Source organism: Perognathus longimembris, chromosome 2 (assembly GCF_023159225.1).
Source record: "Perognathus longimembris pacificus isolate PPM17 chromosome 2, ASM2315922v1, whole genome shotgun sequence".
Lineage (NCBI taxonomy): Eukaryota > Metazoa > Chordata > Mammalia > Rodentia > Heteromyidae > Perognathus > Perognathus longimembris.
In genome coordinates this window covers 61,153,040-61,172,550 of record NC_063162.1, presented here as the reverse complement: position 1 = coordinate 61,172,550, position 19,511 = coordinate 61,153,040, and the positions used below count along the sequence as shown (strand labels likewise).

General features: G+C 41.2%; 1 protein-coding gene across 5 annotated transcripts in view; it reads right to left on the bottom strand.

Annotated features, from left to right (window-relative positions):
* Csgalnact2 (chondroitin sulfate N-acetylgalactosaminyltransferase 2) overlaps window positions 1-19,511 on the bottom strand; it is a 55,440-nt gene that overhangs the window by 22,300 nt on the left and 13,629 nt on the right. For 3 of the 5 annotated variants that reach the window (XR_007209969.1, XM_048339245.1, XM_048339247.1), the window contains exons 3-6: window positions 14,565-14,781; window positions 11,650-11,751; window positions 8,164-8,342; window positions 6,156-6,250 (exon numbers count right to left, since the gene is read on the bottom strand). Coding sequence is in view for 3 of the 5 variants with exons in the window: in XM_048339245.1 (XP_048195202.1) it covers window positions 6,156-6,250; window positions 8,164-8,342; window positions 11,650-11,751; window positions 14,565-14,781 (593 nt within the window). In the remaining 2 variants the exon portion in view is untranslated. Of the gene's footprint in view, window positions 1-6,155; window positions 6,251-8,161; window positions 8,343-8,943; window positions 10,035-11,645; window positions 11,752-14,564; window positions 14,782-19,511 lie in introns of those variants that run through there. The other 2 variants (XR_007209970.1, XM_048339248.1) reach the window with 2 other exon arrangements.

The window sequence follows — 19,511 nt, the reverse complement described above, 5'->3', positions numbered from 1 at the left end:
CATGAACAAATTTTATGTAGTTGTACAAAGGGGTTTCAATTCTACAAGTCAATTTATGACTATAGTCATCTTGATCAATGTCACCCTTCATTATTCTCCTCCATCTCTCATCCATACCCTCAAGTTATATACTTCAACTTTTACACTGAATATAATTACACTGACTGTATTTGCTCACCCTTTCACCATTCATCCACCTCCCTCTCTCAGCTATACCACCCCACACCATGTTTTAGCTTCCTGGCATTCATTTTGTTAAGTGAAGAACAAGATTTTTAACCCGCTGCAGTTTCACTGAGTTCAAGCCCCATGTTGAGGAAGCTGAGGTTACCGAACGATAGTGCAGACCTGGCCTCGAGGGGCACACATGCATTCCATACTGCACACAGACTAAGAATTCATGTCCCTGCCTCCTCCTGATGGGTGCATGTCCTAGGGCTTGAACTCAAGGCCTGGACACTTGTTCCTGAGCATTTTCACTCAAGATTGGTGCTCTACTACTTGGGTCACAGCTCCACTTCAGGCTTTTTGGTAGTCATATCTGAAACACTACGTACTGGCACACTTTTTTGTAAAGAGCCAGACAGGACATTTGTGTTGGGGTGGGGGCCCTGGGGCTTGAACTTAGGGCCTGACTCTTAGTTTTTCACTCAAGGCTGGCACTCTACCACTTGAGCCATACCTCCACTTACAGCTTTTGCGGGCTAATTGGAACTTCCTGCATGGGCTGGCTTCAAATCATGAGCCTCAGATCTCAACCTCTTGAGTAGCTATGTTACAGGTGTGAGCCACCACACCAGGCTCAGACAAGAACTAAGGGCCTGAGTGCTGTTGCTTAGCTTTTTTTTTTTTCTTCTCAAGGCTAGTGTTCTACCACTTGAGTCATACCTCCATTCTGACATTTTACTGGTTAACTGGAGATAACTGTCTCTTAAGACTTTCCTGCCCAGGCTGACTATGAACTGTGGTGATCCTGAGATCTCAGCCTCCTGAGTTGCTAAGTTTACAGGCATGAGCCACCAGTGAATGGATATGAGTATAGTTCTTAACTCGTGGCTATAAGACAAGGTAGATAGATGGGTAGACCTGGACTAGAAATTATAGCTGCTGGCCCCTGGCCTAGAAGGATACCACAGAAAACCTATATGGCAGGTCATGTACTTTGGGCTTTATTCAGACAGACATTATACTTCTCTGAAGAGCTGGAAAAATGAGGTATTTCTAGAAAAATCACTCTGGATGGAGAATAGAGAATAGATTAGAAAGGGCAAGATCAGAGGCCAGAGGCAATAGCTATAACTAGGAATGGAAAGCTGGAGGATTATTGGGGTATATGCAGAAAAAAAAGGAGAGATGGATGGATAAGACAAATATTCAGGACAAAGATAGAAGTCAGCAAGTACCTCAAAGGGTGTGGCAGGAAGTGGGAGGAGGGGTGACCAAGAATAAGAGCAGGCTGCTGTCCTGAGCCAGGGGGGTGGTGCCACTCTCTGAGACCTAGTCAGGGGAAGGGCTGGCCCAGAGTGAAACAACTTGGAGCAGGTTTCTAAGCAATCTAGAAACACAAATAAAAACAGGGACATTTCTGTGGACAGCAGGGATGTCAGGGACTGTAGGGGAGACAAGGATGGACAAGAGTAGGGATAGTCTGAGAAGGCTGCTATGCAGGATGGGAGAACAGATTCAAAAAGAGAAATGACTAGGTAGGCTTGAGGGCTCTGTCAGGTTGGAGTTGACTGATGACAGATGCATTCCCTTTGCCCTTATTTTTTTAGAGAGCATTTCTTCCCCTTCTAGAATGTGAAACTCCCTGATAGGACTTTTGAGATCCTGGTCATTGATTTCTATAACACCCTAACACCCAGAACAGCTACTTTCAATATATGTTTGTTGATGAATAAGTAGGTGAATCTACAGGAACAAAATTTTAGTGGTAGAACCCTCTTACCTTTTTTCCCCAGGATTGGCTATTGAACCCAGGCCCTCATGAATGCTAGAAAAGTATTCTGCCATGGAGTTACTGCCCTATTACCTGCCTCCCTTTTGAGGTCACTATATAGCTGAGTCTGAACTGAAACTCCTATGTAGCCTTGGCTGGCTTAGAACTCAAGATCTTTATGCCTCTGCCTCCTAAGAAATGGGATTATAAGCATGCATCCCCAACACCCAGCTTACTTAGAGCCTAAATAAGGCTATAAATATTGGACTCTCTCTTTAGTCAAAATATAATCTGGTGCAAAGAACTAAAGCAAGACAGCCATTTGATATTTCTATTCGACACCATTTCTTTTTTCTTTTTTTTGGCCAGTCCTGGCTTGGACTCAGGGCCTGAGCACTGTCCCTGGCTTCTTTTTGCTCAAGGCTAGCACTCTGCCACTTGAGCCACAGCGCCACTTCTGGCTGTTTTCTGTATATGTGGTGCTGGGGAATTAAACCCAGGGCTTCATGTATATGAGGCAAGCACTTCTTGCCACTAGGCCATATTCCCAGCCCCTCGACACCATTTCTGATTTTGTAAATACAATGTTCTTGAAGGAATAAAATTGGAAGCATAAATAAAAATAAATATTAAGACCTTGTACTTTAGTTCATGCCTGTAGTCTTAGCTACTTAGGAAGCTGAGATCTAAGGATCTTGGTTAAAAAAACAGCCTTGGCAGTAAAGTCCCTAAGATTCTTATCTCCAATTAACCATCAAAATGCCAGAGTAGAGCTCTGTGGCAACTCAAGCAACAGAGGGCCAGCACTGAGTGCAAAAGCTGAGAGACAGTGCTCCAATCCTGAGTTCAAGCCCAAGTATCAGCACAAATAAAAAAATAATAAAAATTCTTCCAATGTTATCAAACGAAGGGAAAAGAAGTCATTTGTTTTGTTCTTAAAGCTATATGGCTTTTGAAAACTTTTCCTTAACCCACACTAGTAATATTTGACTATTATATTGCCAACTAGCAACATAGGGTAGGTCCCCTTGCTATCTGTTAGCACACAAACCCACCACAGCTACAGCTGAGTCCTAATCTCACCCTCTTTCCACCGGTTCTTGCCCTCAGTCCCTACATCAGATCCCACAAGCTCAGTTCTGTGCCCAGCCAAAATCATGTACCCTGTCTGCTGGAAAAGCCTCATGAGCTGCCTCCTGCTGGAGCTACACAGTGCCTTCTCCTTCCAAATGCTCCCCCCAGGGGCTCCACAGGCTCTGGGAGTCCAGTGCAGCTCTGGACCCTAACTGTACTCTAAACACCTCAGGAGATCCACAGCTGGGCCCTCACCTGGAGCCATCCACTTTTTCCCTGCCTCAAGCTGGCTCCTCCCACAGACCCACTTCAGAAAGGTCTTTCCACTGAATATACTACACAATCCATCTAGTCAGTTTTGCTTTGCTTTGTTTTTGTGCCGGTCCTGGGGCTTGAACTCAGGGTCTGGGAGCTGTCCCTGAACTTTTTTTGCTCAAGACTAGCACTCTACCACTTGAGTTACAACTCTGCTTCTGGCTTTCTGGGAGTTAACTGGAGATGAGTCTCATGGACTTTCCTTGGCTGGCTTTGAACCAAAATCTTCAGATCTCAGCCTCCTGAGCAGCTAGGAATACAGGCATGAGCCACCAGAGCCTAGTTTTTTCTTTTTAATGCCAGTACGAGGGCTTCAACTCAGGGCCTGGGTGCTGTCCTTTAGCTTTTTTTGCTCAAGGTAGTGTTCTACCACTTGAGCCACAGCTCCATTTCTGGCTTTTTTCTGGTTAGCTGGAGATAAAGAGTCTCTGCCCAGGTTGGCTTAGAATCTCGATCCTCAGATCTCAGCCACCTGAGTAGTTAGGATTACAGGTGTGAGCCACTGATACCTTTTTAAAACAATTTTTTTTTTCTTTTTGGCCAGTTCTGGGGCTTGAACTCAGGGCCTGAGCACTGGCTTCTTTTTGCTCAAGGCTAGCACTCTACTTCTTTTTTTAAATTTTTATTTATTAATTAAATTTTTTTGACAAGGTGTTGTACAAAAGGGGTACAGTTACTTAATAGGGCAGTGTGTACATTTCCTGTGATATCTTACACCCTGTTATTCTTTCCCTTCCCTAGATCAGGTAGACATATATACAATACACAGTGTACCAAAAACATATACAGTAGCCACGTGGCATATGCCAAAGGAAATTCGCCTAGGGCTTTAAATGTAATGTCGACAATAGGGTTTGCTTATCCTTGTCTTATATGATCATACATACATAGCTTTTGAGCTATTGTGATCCACTGATAGGTCTACTTTTGACCTTTATATGTTGAGTAGTTGTTTGGTTTTAGTTACATAATGTAAGGTCGCTGACCCAAACCTGTGGGAAATACCATTTGACAAGAAGTTTTTTGTTTCACACACCTGGTCTCTACTGTCTCCCCCTTCACCCAGCACTCTACCTCTTGAGCCACAAGCACCACTTCCGGCTTTTTCTGTTTATGTGGTGCTGAGGAGTCGAACCCAGGGCTTTGTGCGTGCTAGGTGCACTCTACCATTAAGTAACATTTCCAGCCCCCAAATAATTTTTAATGGGCTTAATTATACTTTGATCATATTCACCCCTCCCTTCCCTGCTCTCGTTGGTTCCCACCTCCTAAAGTCCTGTTATGCATCATTCGGGTTTTTGGGTTTTTTTTTGGGGGGGGGGGGAAGTCATGGGGCTCAACTCTGGCCCTGGGCACTGTCCCTGAGCTCTTCGGCTCAAGACTAGTACTCTATTACTTTGAGCCACAGCGCTACTTCCCATTCTTTTTTTTTTTTTTTTAAAGAATATTTCAATCTCCTTTTTTAATTCATTAATTTCTGCTTCAATCTTTGTTTCTTTTCTCATAGTTTTCCCTCTGACTTCTTAGTTTGTTAAGATTATACTAAATACCATTGGACCAGAACATAGAAAAAACATTAATAGAAATAACTGGTGAAATTATCTTATAAGTGCGAGTAGCAGTAACTTACCAATGTTGATTTCTTAATTCTAATAAATATACCATGGTTACATAAGATACTAACATTGAGAAAAACTGAGTGTACCACAAAAGATACTGTCTTTGCAACCTTTCTGTAAACCTAAATTATTCTCTTATGTAAGTACAGTTTTGACAGTAAATAGTTTTTGATGGGCCTTTGTTCCCTCTTACTTAGCAGAGTAGTTTTAATTAGTAAGGCTTTAAAAATTAATTTCAAATTTATTAACTTTACCTTAAATGTTACTGAAAGGAAGGGCTATATAATTTCCACATTCTGGAACATGAGCTTTTGCCTCTGTGCCCTCAACTTTTTCCCCTGCCACTGCCACTTAATTCTGAGGGAATAAAGTAAAAGCATTTTACTAAGGGTTGATTTTACTAGGGGTAGAACTATAGAATTGGGTTTTATGTTGTGCTTGTCCTAGGGCTTTTTCACTCAAGGCTGGCACTCTACCACTTGAGCCACAGCTACACTTAACAAACTTTCCTGACTGGGCTGGCTCCCAACTGTGATCCTCATATATCACTCTCCTGTGTAGCTAGGATTACATCCATCAGTGCCTGAATAGAAATTTTTTTGGGTTTTTTTTTTGCCAGTCCTGAGGCTTGACCTCAGGGCCTGAGCACTGTCCCTGGCTTCTTTTTGCTCAAGGATAGCACTCTGCCAACTTGAGCCATAGCGCCCCTTCTGGCCTTTTCTACATATGTGGTGCTGAGGAATGGAACCCAGAGCTTCCTTCAAGTGTATGAGGCAAACACTCTTGCCACTAGGCCATATTCCCAGCCCCAGAGAAATGTATTTTTAACAGGTGTTTGTGTGTGTGTGTGTGTGTGTGTGTGTGTGTGTACGTGCGCGTGGCACATGTGCATGTGTGTTAGTCCTGGGGCTTGAACTCAGAGCCTAGGTACTGTTTCTAAACTTTTGTACTCAAGGCTAGCACTCTACCACTTTGAGCCACAGCTCTACTTCTAGTTTTCTGGTGGTTCTTAACTGGAGATAAGAGTCCCAGGGACATTTCTGCCTAGGCTGGCTTTGAACCTTGATCCTGAGATCTCAGCCTCTTGACAGCTAGGAATATAGGCATGGCCACTGATGCTTGTTTTTTAATTGAAACTCTATTTTCTATCTACACAACACACCTACAGGAATATAGGAAAAGCCCTTCCAATAAAGTCAGAGTCTCACCAGCTGCTGCTCCACGGGAGGTGGTATATCCTGGTTGGCATAAACGATGGCAGGATTATAAAGACTGAACACCACAGGATAGAACACCTTTTTACCTATAAATAAAAATACATGTTCTTATCACACAAGCCATAAAAGATTGCTTATTATTTTATCTATTGAGACTTTATTCAAGCTTCAGAATATCCTGTTGATTTGATGGATATAACAATGGTTTTCTAATATAGCAATAGGTCATCTTATAAAGCTCTAACTGCAAAATTGAGAAAAATTCAGACTAAAGAGTGTATCTGTCTATTCCTTTTGATTTAGAGGAGATAGATACACAGAGGTATTATTATTCACTAGGTGAATCCTTTATTATTCATTATTTTACCTAATCAGTAATGAGAAATAGAGGCTAACCTCTGTCACCAAGAAACTTAGAAACTTCAGCTAAATCCACACTTCAAACTCAATAATTAATCACAGCAAATCTAAAGAATACTGTACAATGCATTAACACATAAGGAACAATTAAAATATAGAACTGAAGACTTGTATGAAATGAGATCTAGAAGATTTGGGAAAGTTAGGGTTAAAAACAGGTGGAACAGGGGCTGGGGATATGGCCTAGTGGCAAGAGTGCCTGCCTCATATACATGAGGCCCTGGGTTCGATTCCCCAGCACCACATATACAGAAAATGGCCAGAAGTGGCGCTGTGGCTCAAGTGGCAGAGTGCTAGCCTTGAGCAAAAAGAAGCCAGGGACAGTGCTCAGGCCCTGAGTCCAAGCCCCAGGACTGGCCAAAAAAAAAAAAAAAACAGGTGGAATAATAGCTCTTATCATTCTAGCTGTGTGCACTGAAGGGACCTCAGCCTAGCTAGCCATCACCCCTCAGTGGAGGGCTTCAGTCAGCACGGTAGCATGACGAGAAGCTGGAGTGTGACACACCATCTTTTAATACAGGATCTCTAGCAGGCACATGGACCTTGGTCTAAGCCCATTTATCTGCTGCATAAGCCAAAGTACAGTAATAATTTCAAAGTACAACTATAGACCAAATACTACCTCTGGGATGGCTCAGCTTCACTTCCAGGCCAATTGATTTCTAGATAGTAAATACATCCTTTCCACCTGAGCAAATATGTCTCTTTCAGCTCTTACATTTTAAATTTCATGTTCTCTGGAGTAAAACAAACCTAACCCACATTTACTCATAAGCCTCTTGTCAGCTTTCACTAGTCAAAGTGATCAATACAAATTAGCATGCTATGAAGATTTCTATGCAAAAAATTGTTTACTACAATTTTATTTAGAATTATGTTTAATTGATGAAAGTGTTCATATTATGGAATGTAGCACAAGGTTTTGATAGATGCATATTTTGTATGAAATGATTAAAACAAGCCACCATCTTGTATAATATAGTCCCTGAACTTTTTCTCCTGTTGCCATTCTTTAATACAGAAGACTTTTTATATTTAATAAACATTTGGTTTATGAAATTTTCATCTGCTCATCCATTTCCAAAATATATATACAACATAAAGCAAAGTATAGTAAACTGTTTCAAAATGCACTTTGGGATCCAAACACTAGACCCCAGCACATGTGCCCTTGTGTGCATGTAGCTGCGGGTGCTATCTGCCTGAGGCTGAATACTTCTGGTTCTCACATCTCCATATCAATGGAGTTGCTTTCTCCTTGTCATTTTCTAAATGTCTATTCCTTTGCATTTTTTCTTTTTTTTTGATAGGACTGAGCCCAGTATGTCCATCAGTGAGCTGTGCTACAAACCTCTTTGCACTTCTTTATCTGGCTTCAAATTCAGCCATTGGAATCTGACCCCAAGAAAACAAAGGATATAAATTGCCACAGTTACACTGTGCCTAGTATAACAAGAAAATAAGTTTTAGGACTTAATTAAAACTTACTTTACTCAAATTAATTTGATTCAACATACAGGACATGCTGGCACTGTGCTGCACTCTATACTCTAAGCTCAACTACTAATGTTTTACGCACCTGGCTCAGAATTTAAGCGGCAGCTGTTAAGGAATTCGGCTGAGAAATATATATCAACATCACAGAAAAACATCAAGACCTCTCCCTTGTCCCAAGCTCTGGCACCCACATTTAGTCCTCGTCCACGATTAAATTCTTCATTCAATGAGACCAAGGTGTAATTGTGAAAATTAGACTCACTATGAGGAAAGCACATATAACAAACAGTAAGTCCCACTTAAAAGTTAACACTTTTCCTTCATCAGAATTATAAATTGGCTTATAATTCATGTATACCATATCATCAGGAGGCTAGTCACTAGATGCCCCAAATTGAGGTGGTGCCCCAACATACTGGTGGTATGAGATTTACAAGGGACTACTGCCCTTTGAGATCTTAAAAACTCACTGGGGAGGGCTGGGGATATGGCCTAGTGGCAAGAGAGCTTGCCTTGTATACATGAGGCCCTGGGTTCAATTCCCCAGCACCACATATACAGAAAACGGCTAGAAGTGGCGCTGTGGCTCAAGTGGCAGAGTGCTAGCCTTGAGCAAAAGGAAGCCAGGAACAGTGCTCAGGCCCTGAGTTCAAGGCCCAGGACTGGCCAAAAAAAAAAAAAAAAACCTCACTGGGGAGATGAGACATATACACATGGGAAAACAGCCATGAAGTAGGGGACTAATAATGTATTCCACATAAAAAATGACATGCAGGGTACTCTTCTCTCGCCTCCTGCAGGTCTTTTTGTTAAATGCCCCCTTTTCAGATGGACCCCCCCCACACACTGGAAGTAGCCCCACCTGTCTCTCTTTAATCTCTAGCTTCCTCCTCAGGTATGCTTAGTGGGGTGTCCCCTTCTCCATTCTATGAGACCAAGAATGCTGTTCTGTGTATTACTGTCATAACAGAGTCCTCCTCACAAAGCAGGAGCTCAATAAAAATTTGCTGAATAAATGAATGAACAGAAGTTCTGGGGAAAAAATTGCTTATGTCTGGAGCAGTTAAGAGATATCAGATGTGGAACTTGAGTTATACCTTGGTTTTTAAATCCTGAATCCAGGGGTTCAAGAGTATAAAAGTCAAATATTTATTCTCCAAACCAAAATGGTAAAACAGCGGGCAACATTTTAGGGAAATTTCTCAAATGGGAACCAAGGGGCCCTAAATGAGGAAAGTAAGAATATCGGAGCACAGGACTCTTAAGTTGGAAGAATAAGAGAAGCACCTTCTATGCCAGGTTAAAAGGACTTGGTCAGTACTATGAAGGCAAGGAGGAATCAATCAGTAGGGTGTTCTGCCAGGAAAATGCTTGTCACAGTAAGGCCTTCAAACCCACAGCACTGGAACCTGCTGGCAAGGAGTTGGATACAAATTCTCAGCTTCACCTCAGACTCACTGACTCAGGTAAGTATGGAGCATCTATGTTTCCTATTGAGCCCTCCAGTGCCCAGACACTAAAGGTGGAGAGCCTTGAGCACACAGATGCTGAACACAGAAACATATGAGGACGATTGCTATTACAACACAGCAAGCATAAGGGGAAGAGATGGAAGCAAAGGCTCATACAGTGCCCAGAGGGAACTCCACGAACTCCCCATCCCATAGCCTGTGAAATCTCACTCTTCTTAGGGGAAACTGCCCTTTCCTATGTTGTACAACCAGCACAGTGTGGAGAAGGAGCCCCCAAATGTCCCTCACTCTGCAGGAATTTCCTAAGAGTGGGGCAACCATGCTCAAATGGTGCCACAGTGATTGGCTCAGGATGGGGGAAAGCACACACCCCCAACTTTTTTTTCAACTGGAGCTGGGAGCAAGCTTTCTTCTCTGATGACAAAGATGTGAGCTCAGAGCTACAAGCAGCCATTTTCCTCATCATGTGGTACAAGTCAGTCTGCAAAGAAAACAGACATATTCAAGGCTCTTATTCTAGTTCCTGGCACCTCAAAGCTTTTCTCTCCAAATTTGGTTGTAATAATGTTTTCATTTCTGGGATGTATCCAAGCCTCTTCAATACTGCTTCTCTTCTTCTTCAGCAAACTCAAGGTTAAACTCCTCTACAGAGGAGTTTTGGCAACACAGTGATAACTTTAGCAATTCAATTATTGGTAATGAGTAGGCAACTGAAAGAAGGGGAAGAAATGGAGGGGGGGTGGGAAACTGAGGTTAGGTGGTAAGGGTAGCAAGGAAGGGACAGAGAAGAGGTCTTGGGATATATAATCAGGACATAATTTATCAGAGGGAATTAGAGGTGAAGAATAGAAGACTGTGGTTCTCAGAGCTAAAGGAGGGCCAGTCAAGATGGTGAGCCCTGATTATGTACATCAAGGCTGTCAGGGTACCCACAGGGCAGGGGCAGACTCAGCCACACTTATTCTTTATCCAGCTACCCCAACCAGTGGCTCCCAGGCAGAGTACCTGGAACACAGTAGGCAGGCCTCAACAAATGCTAGTTGAATGGTTCAAGCATGGCTGGTCAGATCTGGACTTGGGAATGGCCATAAAAAGCAAGCATAGGATCCAGTGGACATGACTAGAAGACAATGGATCTAATAATTTGCCACATATGTACACTTAAAACATTCACATTTTACAAACATAGAACATTTTAATAGGGGTTAGAGGTGTGGTTCAGGTAGTAGGGCGCCTGATAACAAGCAATAAGTATTAGATAACAAGTTTGAGTCTAGATCTCAGATAAAAGAGAGAGAAAAAAAGATTATTTTAAGAGGGTTGGTGTAAAAAGCTATTGATGGTGACAGAAAAAGGCTGAATTTGGTAGTTAGGTCATCCCATAGACCCACAATTTACAAAGGAGAGACTGAAAGCTAAAGAGTGAAAAAAGTGTTATGTAGTAGCTAACTCACTCATTCAAACCTCTGAGCCCCAAGTAGGTACCAGGTACAATGATGTGGGCTGCTTCTGCACCACTGCGCTGTGACATCTGGCTGAGAAAGGACAGAAACAGAAATAGTAGCTACTGTAGAATCTGGTGGAAGATGGGGGAGATGAGCATCATTTGTGGGTGGGGGGAGGATTTGAGAAAGAAAAGGAAGGAAGGTTACAAGTAAGACAACCTAAGGAGAGGATATTATCAAAGGGCAGGAAGTTACCTTCACAAAGGAGAAAAGAACAGCAAGTACACAGCAGGGGAGCTGAGGGAGAGGAGCTGAGCACACTAGGCTGCCCACTGCACAGGGAAGGGAAGATGAGCTACGATAGGGTGGCATGGGGCATAGACGTTTACTATCTCTACCTCCTCCACCAGCCAACTTTCAAACAGCAGCTATTCAAAATGAACTCCAAACATCTGAAATCCTCATTCTTTTTTGGGGGAGGAGGGGAGACAAGGTCAATGTAGTCCAAGCCAGCCTTGAACTTGTGATCCTCCCACCTTGGCCTCCCAAGTACTTGGATTACAGGTCTGTGCCACCCAGCCTAAAGTGAAGTTCTCATTCTCGTAATATCATTATTTATCAAGAACTTCCCTATGGACATGACTCACCAACCTTGTGACAGATTCTAGGATAGACTTGACTTGTGACAGTCCTTCTTTACCAAAATACACCACTGTGAGATGAATCCTCTTGTCTTGATGAATACAAACATCCCTAATGGAATTAAAAAATAAAAGTTTGTTCAAGAAAAACTATTCATTCAAAAATGTAATCACACAAAGTTTGTGGGGTTTTTTTGGGGGGGGGGGGCAGGGTAGGATAGTCCACAAGACTCATCTCCAAATTAACCACCCAAAAGCCCGAAGTGGAGCTGTGGCTTAAGTTGTAGAACAGTAGCCTTGAGCACAAAAGTTCAGGGACAAAAAGCAAGGCCCTGAGTTCACATACAAAAAAGGATATTTTTTATTTTTATTTTTTTGGAGAGGTCAAATTTTGGAGTCTTTACTGGAGCACTAGTGGTCTGCAGGAGGTCAATTACAAAGACCTGCACCAGCAAACACACTTAACACAGTTAGGAAACAGAATCACGAAGGCCAGAGAGGAAAGAAAGAACAAAAAGAATACTAACAAACAAATTAAGCTCCAATGGAGAGCTGAAGTGGGATGCCATGGTGACCAGAGAACAGACAGGAGACGGAGACAGGAGACGGACACAGAGAGACACATGGCATGGCATAAAAAGATATTCTGTTCAGAATGGTATTGATTAATCTTGTGAGAATAAAGACTGGGCTCACAAAGCATTAAAGCTAGTATCTTAATTAAAACATGTAGCAACTGTAAATTTAAGCCCAAAAAACCCCAATCCTTTTTCTCATATAGTTTCTCATACGGTTCTCTTATTTTTCTCAAGTAGTTGCTTTAATGAACAACATTTAAGTTTTTAACACTTCCATGTTTTGAAATATCCACACGAGAGGGGTGTGTGTGTGTGTGTGTGTGTGTGTGTGTGTGTGTGTGTGTGTGTCTAGGGCTTAAAACATGTAGCAACTGTAAATTAAGCCCAAAAAACCCCAATCCTTTTTCTCATATAGTTTCTCATACGGTTCTCTTATTTTTCTCAAGTAGTTGCTTTAATGAACAACATTTAAGTTTTTAACACTTCCATGTTTTGAAATATCCACACAAGAGGGGTGTGTGTGTGTGTGTGTGTGTGTGTGTGTGTGTGTGTGTGTGCGCGCGCGTGGTCTAGGGCTTGCACCCAGGACCCAGGCACTGTCCCTTAGCTTGGTTGCTCAAAGCTGTGTTCTACTCCTTGAACTCCACCTTCACTTCTAGCTTTTGATGGTTAACTGAAGATAGGAGTCTCCTGGACTTAACTGTTTGGGTTAGCATAAATGGGACTTTCAGATCTCAGCCTGAGTAGCTACAAATACAGGTTTTTGTTTTTGTTTTTCAAATTTTTATTATCAAGCTGATGTACAAGCTGAGGTTACAGTTTCATACGTTAGGCATTGGATACATTTCTTGTACTGTTTGTTACAATTACAGGTTTGAGTTAGCAGTACCCAGCTGAAATGTCAAGAAAGAGAAAAACATAAATATTCTGATTCCTAAAATGGAATACTTTTCTCCCATTTTTTTAAAGTTTCTAGGCTATTTTAACTGTAAAACTCAAATTGTTCTGATGAGGACTGTCTTGGGAGCTAACAGTATTCTATATTTTGACTGGTATGGTGGTTTGGGAGTAATATTGTAAAAATCATGAAAATATCACTTATTCTTAAAATATTCTTTAAATTATCCTTAAAATTGTTGGGCACTGTTGGCTCATGCCTGTAATCCTAGCTACTAAGGAGACTGAGACCTGAGTAAAGAGGTTTAAAGCCAGCCTGAGCAGGAAAGTTTGTATGACTCTAATCTCCAATTAACCACCAGCAAGCTCAAACTAGAGGTGTGGCTCAAATGGCACCAACCTTGAACAAAAATACCTAAGGGACCTATTGTTGATGATCCTCTTGTATCCCCTTCCTGTGGTTGTACCCGCACTATCACTGTAACTTATCTGAGTACATTGGAAACTGTATATACTGGTATTAGAACTAGGAAAGTGAAAGGGAATACCAAAATCAAGAGACAAAGGATAAAAAGACAAACGACTACAAAAGCAATACTTGCAAAACTGTTTGGTGTAAACCAACTGAACAACTCATGGGGGGAGAGGGGAAGGGGGAGGAGGGAGGAGGTAACAGTACAAGAAATGTACCCAATGCCTAACGTATGAAACTGTAACCTCTCTGTACATCACTTTGACAATAAATTAGAAAAAAATTGAAAACCTAAGGGACAGTGTCAAGGCCCCGAGTTCAAGCTCTACTACCAGCACACATACACACAGGCAACACATGGGCACACGCAGGTAACACGCACGCGCATACACGCACACACACTGTCCTTGAACTAGATTTGATATGCTTAATTTTTTTTTGTGCTGGTTTTGGGGCTTGAACTCAGAACCTGGATTCTGTCACTGAGCTTTCAAGCTCAAGACTATACTACTTGAGCTACAACTCCACTTCTGGCTTTTTGCTAGTTAGCTGGAGGTAAGAATCTCTTGGACTTTCCTGCCTGGGCTGGCTTTGAACCTCGATTCTCTGATGCCAGCCTCCTGAGTAGTTAGGATTACAGGCATGAGCCACTGGTGCCTGGATATACAATTGATTTTTCAATAAGTTCAACTTGTCCTAAACGAATTCACACACTTTTAAAGGTCACCAAAATTAGCTTCTAATGATTATCAACCTCAATATATTTCATACCTCCAACCATCAAGAAACACAATATAGTACATATGCTTTAAGAAAAAGAAGGCCAAAATATAAAATTCTCCTAAAGCCTATGAAATTATTCTAGAATCTAAGCAATCATATGCACTGAAGTGAATTAAACCAGTCTACACAAAATGTGATTTTTTTCTTTTTTTTTTTTTAAAGAACTTAGTCAAATTCAGAAGCCCTGTCAGTTACCTGAAGTTCTGCATAAACTGTGCAAATGCTTCAGTTCTTCCAGCAAGAGGTACAATGATGTTAATGATTGATCTAGCAATGTCAATCATTTCACTCTTCACTTTCATGAGAGGTCCAAAAGGGCGGAAGAGGGTCACATGTCTGTATTCCATAAGGTCTGCTTTCTTAAAAAATAGTTCATACTGTGTGCCCTTATCTTTTTCGGTGCGATAATAACCTGAAGGAAAGAGTTTGGAACAAAGACATATTCATGTCAAAGTTTACACATTCCATAGAAATACAGGCTTTACAGTCAAAGATCAAACTAGATCTACAGAGGTTGGTTTTTTTTTAATCTATTTGTGAAAATCGTTTTTCACACTGAACAGTCCAACAACTATTCTTTAGATTTTTTTAAAGAAGCTTATTGCTGTTATATTAATCAGTCCATAAAATAACCAGCAAATGGTAATTATTCATTTTTACGTGACTTTTTTATATTAGAGCCAACCACTATAGTAACCATGTGACAATTTATTTCTAGAAACATTAAATTTGGATCCAAGAGTCAAAATTTCTATTGTTTGGTTCAACTCAACAAAAATGAATCAATTATCCTCATAACAATCACTAATGATGACCATATGGTCTCAGCTGTGAAGAAAGGCTGTTATATAAGCATACTGTATCATTGAATAAAGTCAGAAAAAGAAAAATGAGTATTATTATTTACTACTGGGGCTTGAACTCAGGGCCTGGGCACTGTCCCTTACCATTTTGGCTCAAGGTTGACACTCTACTTCTTGCTCCATAGCTCCACTTTTTTGTTTGTTTTTGGTAGTTAATTGGAGATACAAATGTCTTTGGAGACTTTCCTGCTTGGGCTGGCTTCAAACCATGATCCTCAGATCTCAGTCTCTGAAGTAGCTAGGATTATAAGCATGAGCCACTGGATCTGCGAAATACAGATTTCTTTCTTTCTTTTTTTGCCAGTCCTGGGGCTTGAACTCAGTGCCTGAGCACTGCCCCAGGCTTCCTTTTGCTCAAGGTTAGCACTCTACCACTTGAGCCACAGTGCCACTTCCAGCCTTTTCTGTTTATGGTGCTGAGGAATCAAACCCAGGGGTTCATGCATGCTAGGCAAGCACTCTACCACTAAGCCACTATATATATATTCAACAGTGATTTGAGATGCCTTTTAGAAAAAAAAAGTTGGGCAATCTGATTTTTTTCAGGCCACACTCAGGAGAAGGAAGGTTAGACTTACACATTAGTCACTTGGTCAATATATGGCATAAATTGGTATAAAGAGAGACTTGTCCCAATTTCCTGGGGCTTATAGTCTATCTAGACTTGAGGCTGGAGATTACTTCCTGAAAGAAGCAACATATGAGCTCAGGTCTGGAAGGGTTATAGAGTTATCTAAGTGGTTGCCAGTAACTATTTCAGGAGAAAGAACAGTGGAACAGTGGAGGAAAAGTGAAGAAAGGAATAGGTTCAGAGCTACTGAATATAAAATTGTCATAGCTTCCTTTCATTTTAGGCAGAGCTGATGTTAGAATATTTCACATGTTACTTATAGCTTATTTCCTTTGCGGTTTTGAATTCTTCCCTAAACTTAAGGTGAGAAGACAAAAAGCTGAGGGAAATACAAGAGTTTTGAAAGAATCCATCTAAAATGGCAGGAAGACTGGGCTAGGAATATGGCCTAGTGGCAAGAGTGCTTGCCTTCTCGTACACATGAAATGAAGCCCTGGGTTTGATTCCTCAGCACCACATATATAGAAAAGGCCAGAAGTGGTGGTGTGGCTCAAGTGGTAGAGTACGAGCCTTGAGCAGAAGAAAGAAGCCAGGGACAATGCTCAGGCCCTGAGTCCAAGCCCCAGGACAAGCAAAAAAAAAAAAAAAAAAAAAAAGAAAAAAGGCAAGAAGAAGAAAAAAGAGGAAGTCACAGACAGAGGTTGGCTGAAATGCTCCAACAAAGCACCTCCCCTGCTTTGGGAGTCATGACTTGGAACAAAACAAAAAGAACGGGGGGGGGGGGGCGTGGGGGGAGGGATGGGGAGCTGGGCACTGTTTCTGAGCTTGAGTCACAGCTCCACTTCTGGATTTTTAGTGGTTAATTGTAGATAAAGAGTTTCATGAACTTTCCTGTCCTGGATGGCTTTGAACTAGAATCCTCATATCTCAGTCTCCAGAGTAGGATTACAAGTATAACACCTAGCTGGAAAAAGAACTTTTAGGAAATATTTATGCATAGACAGACACCAGTGACTAACAACTGTAATTCAAGCTACTTGGGAGGCCGAGATTGGGAGCACTGCTGTTTGAAGCTAACCTGGGCAGTAAAGCTCACAAGACTCTTTCTCAACTGAGAACTGGGCCTGATGGTGCATGTCTGTCATCTTTCCTATGATGGGAAGTCTAAAATAGGTGAATTGAGGTGCAGGTACATTGTCAGGCAGGAAGTAAAACTCTATTTCAAGCCCAGAGAGACAAAGAATTCATATTTTCCCTTATATGTGGAAGCTAGATTTACCTTACAAACTACTAAGTAAATACACTGGGTGGTATGCAAGTGTATACACATGTATTAACTGAAATATGGTAGATTCAAGGAGATCTCAAATAGTGTAATTCCTTAGAAAGCCAAAATCAAAGTTCAGCAAAATACTCAAAAAGGTACTCAAAAGGCATGGGGTAGGGTAGAGGGTAAAGGAGTAGACAAGCGAAGAGGAGAAGATGGGGGAAATGCAGGTAAAAATGAAATGTATATCCTACAAAATTAAGAAGAGTGAAGGAAGGGGGAGGTAGGGAAGGGATGGGTGAGAATGTTGAAAGGGCATAAACTGCTTTGTTAGTGGCAACACTCTTATACAGCTAAAGATAATACTAATTAAAAGATTAAAAATAATAACTGGTACAAGGCTGGGTGCCAGTGGCTAATGCCCATAAGTCTATTTACTCAGGAGGCTGAGATCAGAGGATCAAGGTTTAAAACCATCCTAGGCAGAAAACCCCTTTTTAGACTGTATCTCCAATTAACCAGCAAAATGCCGGAGTAGAGGCATGCTAGAGTGGTAGAGCATCAGCTATGAGCAAGCAATTTAATCAAGACTGTGATGCTCCAATACTGGCACACACAGGAAAAAATAATCAGTGCAAAAAAAGGGCTTAATTTTGTGCTAGTACCAAGATGTTTTCATTAGTATAGCTCATGCCTCAGGGCAATGGAACAGAATAGAAGACCCAGAAGCACCCATAGACCTACAGCCAAAACATAGGGAGCCAAAAACATAGGCTGAAAGAGCATCTTCAACAAATGGTGTTGAGAAAACTGGTTACCCACATGCAGAAAAGTCAAACTGGATCACTACCTATCATCTTGTACCAGTATAAATTAAAAATGGGTCAAAGATCTCAATGTAAGAGCTTAAACTATTACAGGAAGGAGTAGGAGAAACATTAGGACTCTCAGAGGAAGTAAAGGAGAAGTAAAAGAAGAATTAAACGTAAGAACTCAGAAGAAGACTTCTCAGAAGAAGTAAAAATGGCCAACAGACACATAAAAAATGCTTAATATCTCTGGTCACAAAGAAAATGCACATCAAAACAACACTGAGATTTCACCTTACCCCAGTTAGAATGGCAATCATTAAGAATACAAATAGTAACAGATGCTGGTTATGTATGTGGGCAAAAGGGAATCCTAATACACTGTTGATGAAATGTAAGTTTGTTCAACCACTTTGGAAAGCAGTGTGGAAGCTTCTTACCAAACTAAACATACAACTACCCTGTGATCCAGCAATTCCACACCTGGGCATTTATCCAAAAGATTACAAACCAGGACAGAGTAAAACCAACAGCACATCCATGTTCACTGCAGCACTATCCACTATAGTCAAAACATGGAAATAGCCCAGATGCCCCTCAATGGATGAATAGATCAAGAAAATGTGGTACATATACACAATGGGATTTTATTTATCCATTAGAAAGAATATTGCATTATTTGCAAAGAAATGGAAAGATCTGGGAAAAATGTTAAGTGAAGTAAGTCAGGTCCAGAAAGACAGAGGTTGCATCTTTTCTCTCATATGTAAAAGCTAGAATTGGTTAACAAATATGTAAGCCCACTGCTGATGGCTCACACCTGTAATCCCAGCTACCCAGGAGACTTGAGATCTGAGGATTGAGGTTCCAGGCTGAAAAGTCCATGAGATGCGCGCGCGCACACACACACACACACACACACGGAGCTATAGCTCAAGTGATAGAATGCTAACTTTGAACACAAAAGCTCAGGGGCCAAGGCCCCAAGTTCAAGCCCTAGGAACTGGTACCAATAAATAAATAAATAAAGTATAAATATGTAAGTAAGTATGTTGGATGATATGCCTTAGAAAGACAAAATGATAGCTCAACAAAATAAATACCTGGCATTTGAAGGGCTTAAGCAGAGTTGAGGAGAGGGCAGTGAATGAAGGAGGAGAGAGAATGCAGTAAAAAATTCAATATATATCCTACAAAATTTAAGAAAAATGAGGGAATAGGCAGATAGGGGAGAGATAGGGGAGAGATAGGTGAGAATGGTGAAAGGGAGACATTATTCAAGATGTAACTGTACTCATAAACTGCTTTGTTGAATGGCAACTCCTTTGTACAGCTACTTAAAGGTAACATATTAAAAAAAAAAAAAAAGGGCTGGAGACACTTGAGCCTAAGTTCAGATCTCTGCAGCTCTCCCCTCAAACACTATTTATATCCAAGACAGTTTTAGAACTTTCATTAACTATTTCAGGGTATTAAAACTGAGATGAGTAGGAATCTATAATTATTTCAGTTTCATCAGTAAAATAAATCAATAAAAACCTTAAGTTTATGGCAGTGTTCCTCTAAAATCTAAAAAAAAAAAAATCTATGTGCTACTGGGTACCAGTGGCTCATGCCTATAATCCTAGCTAC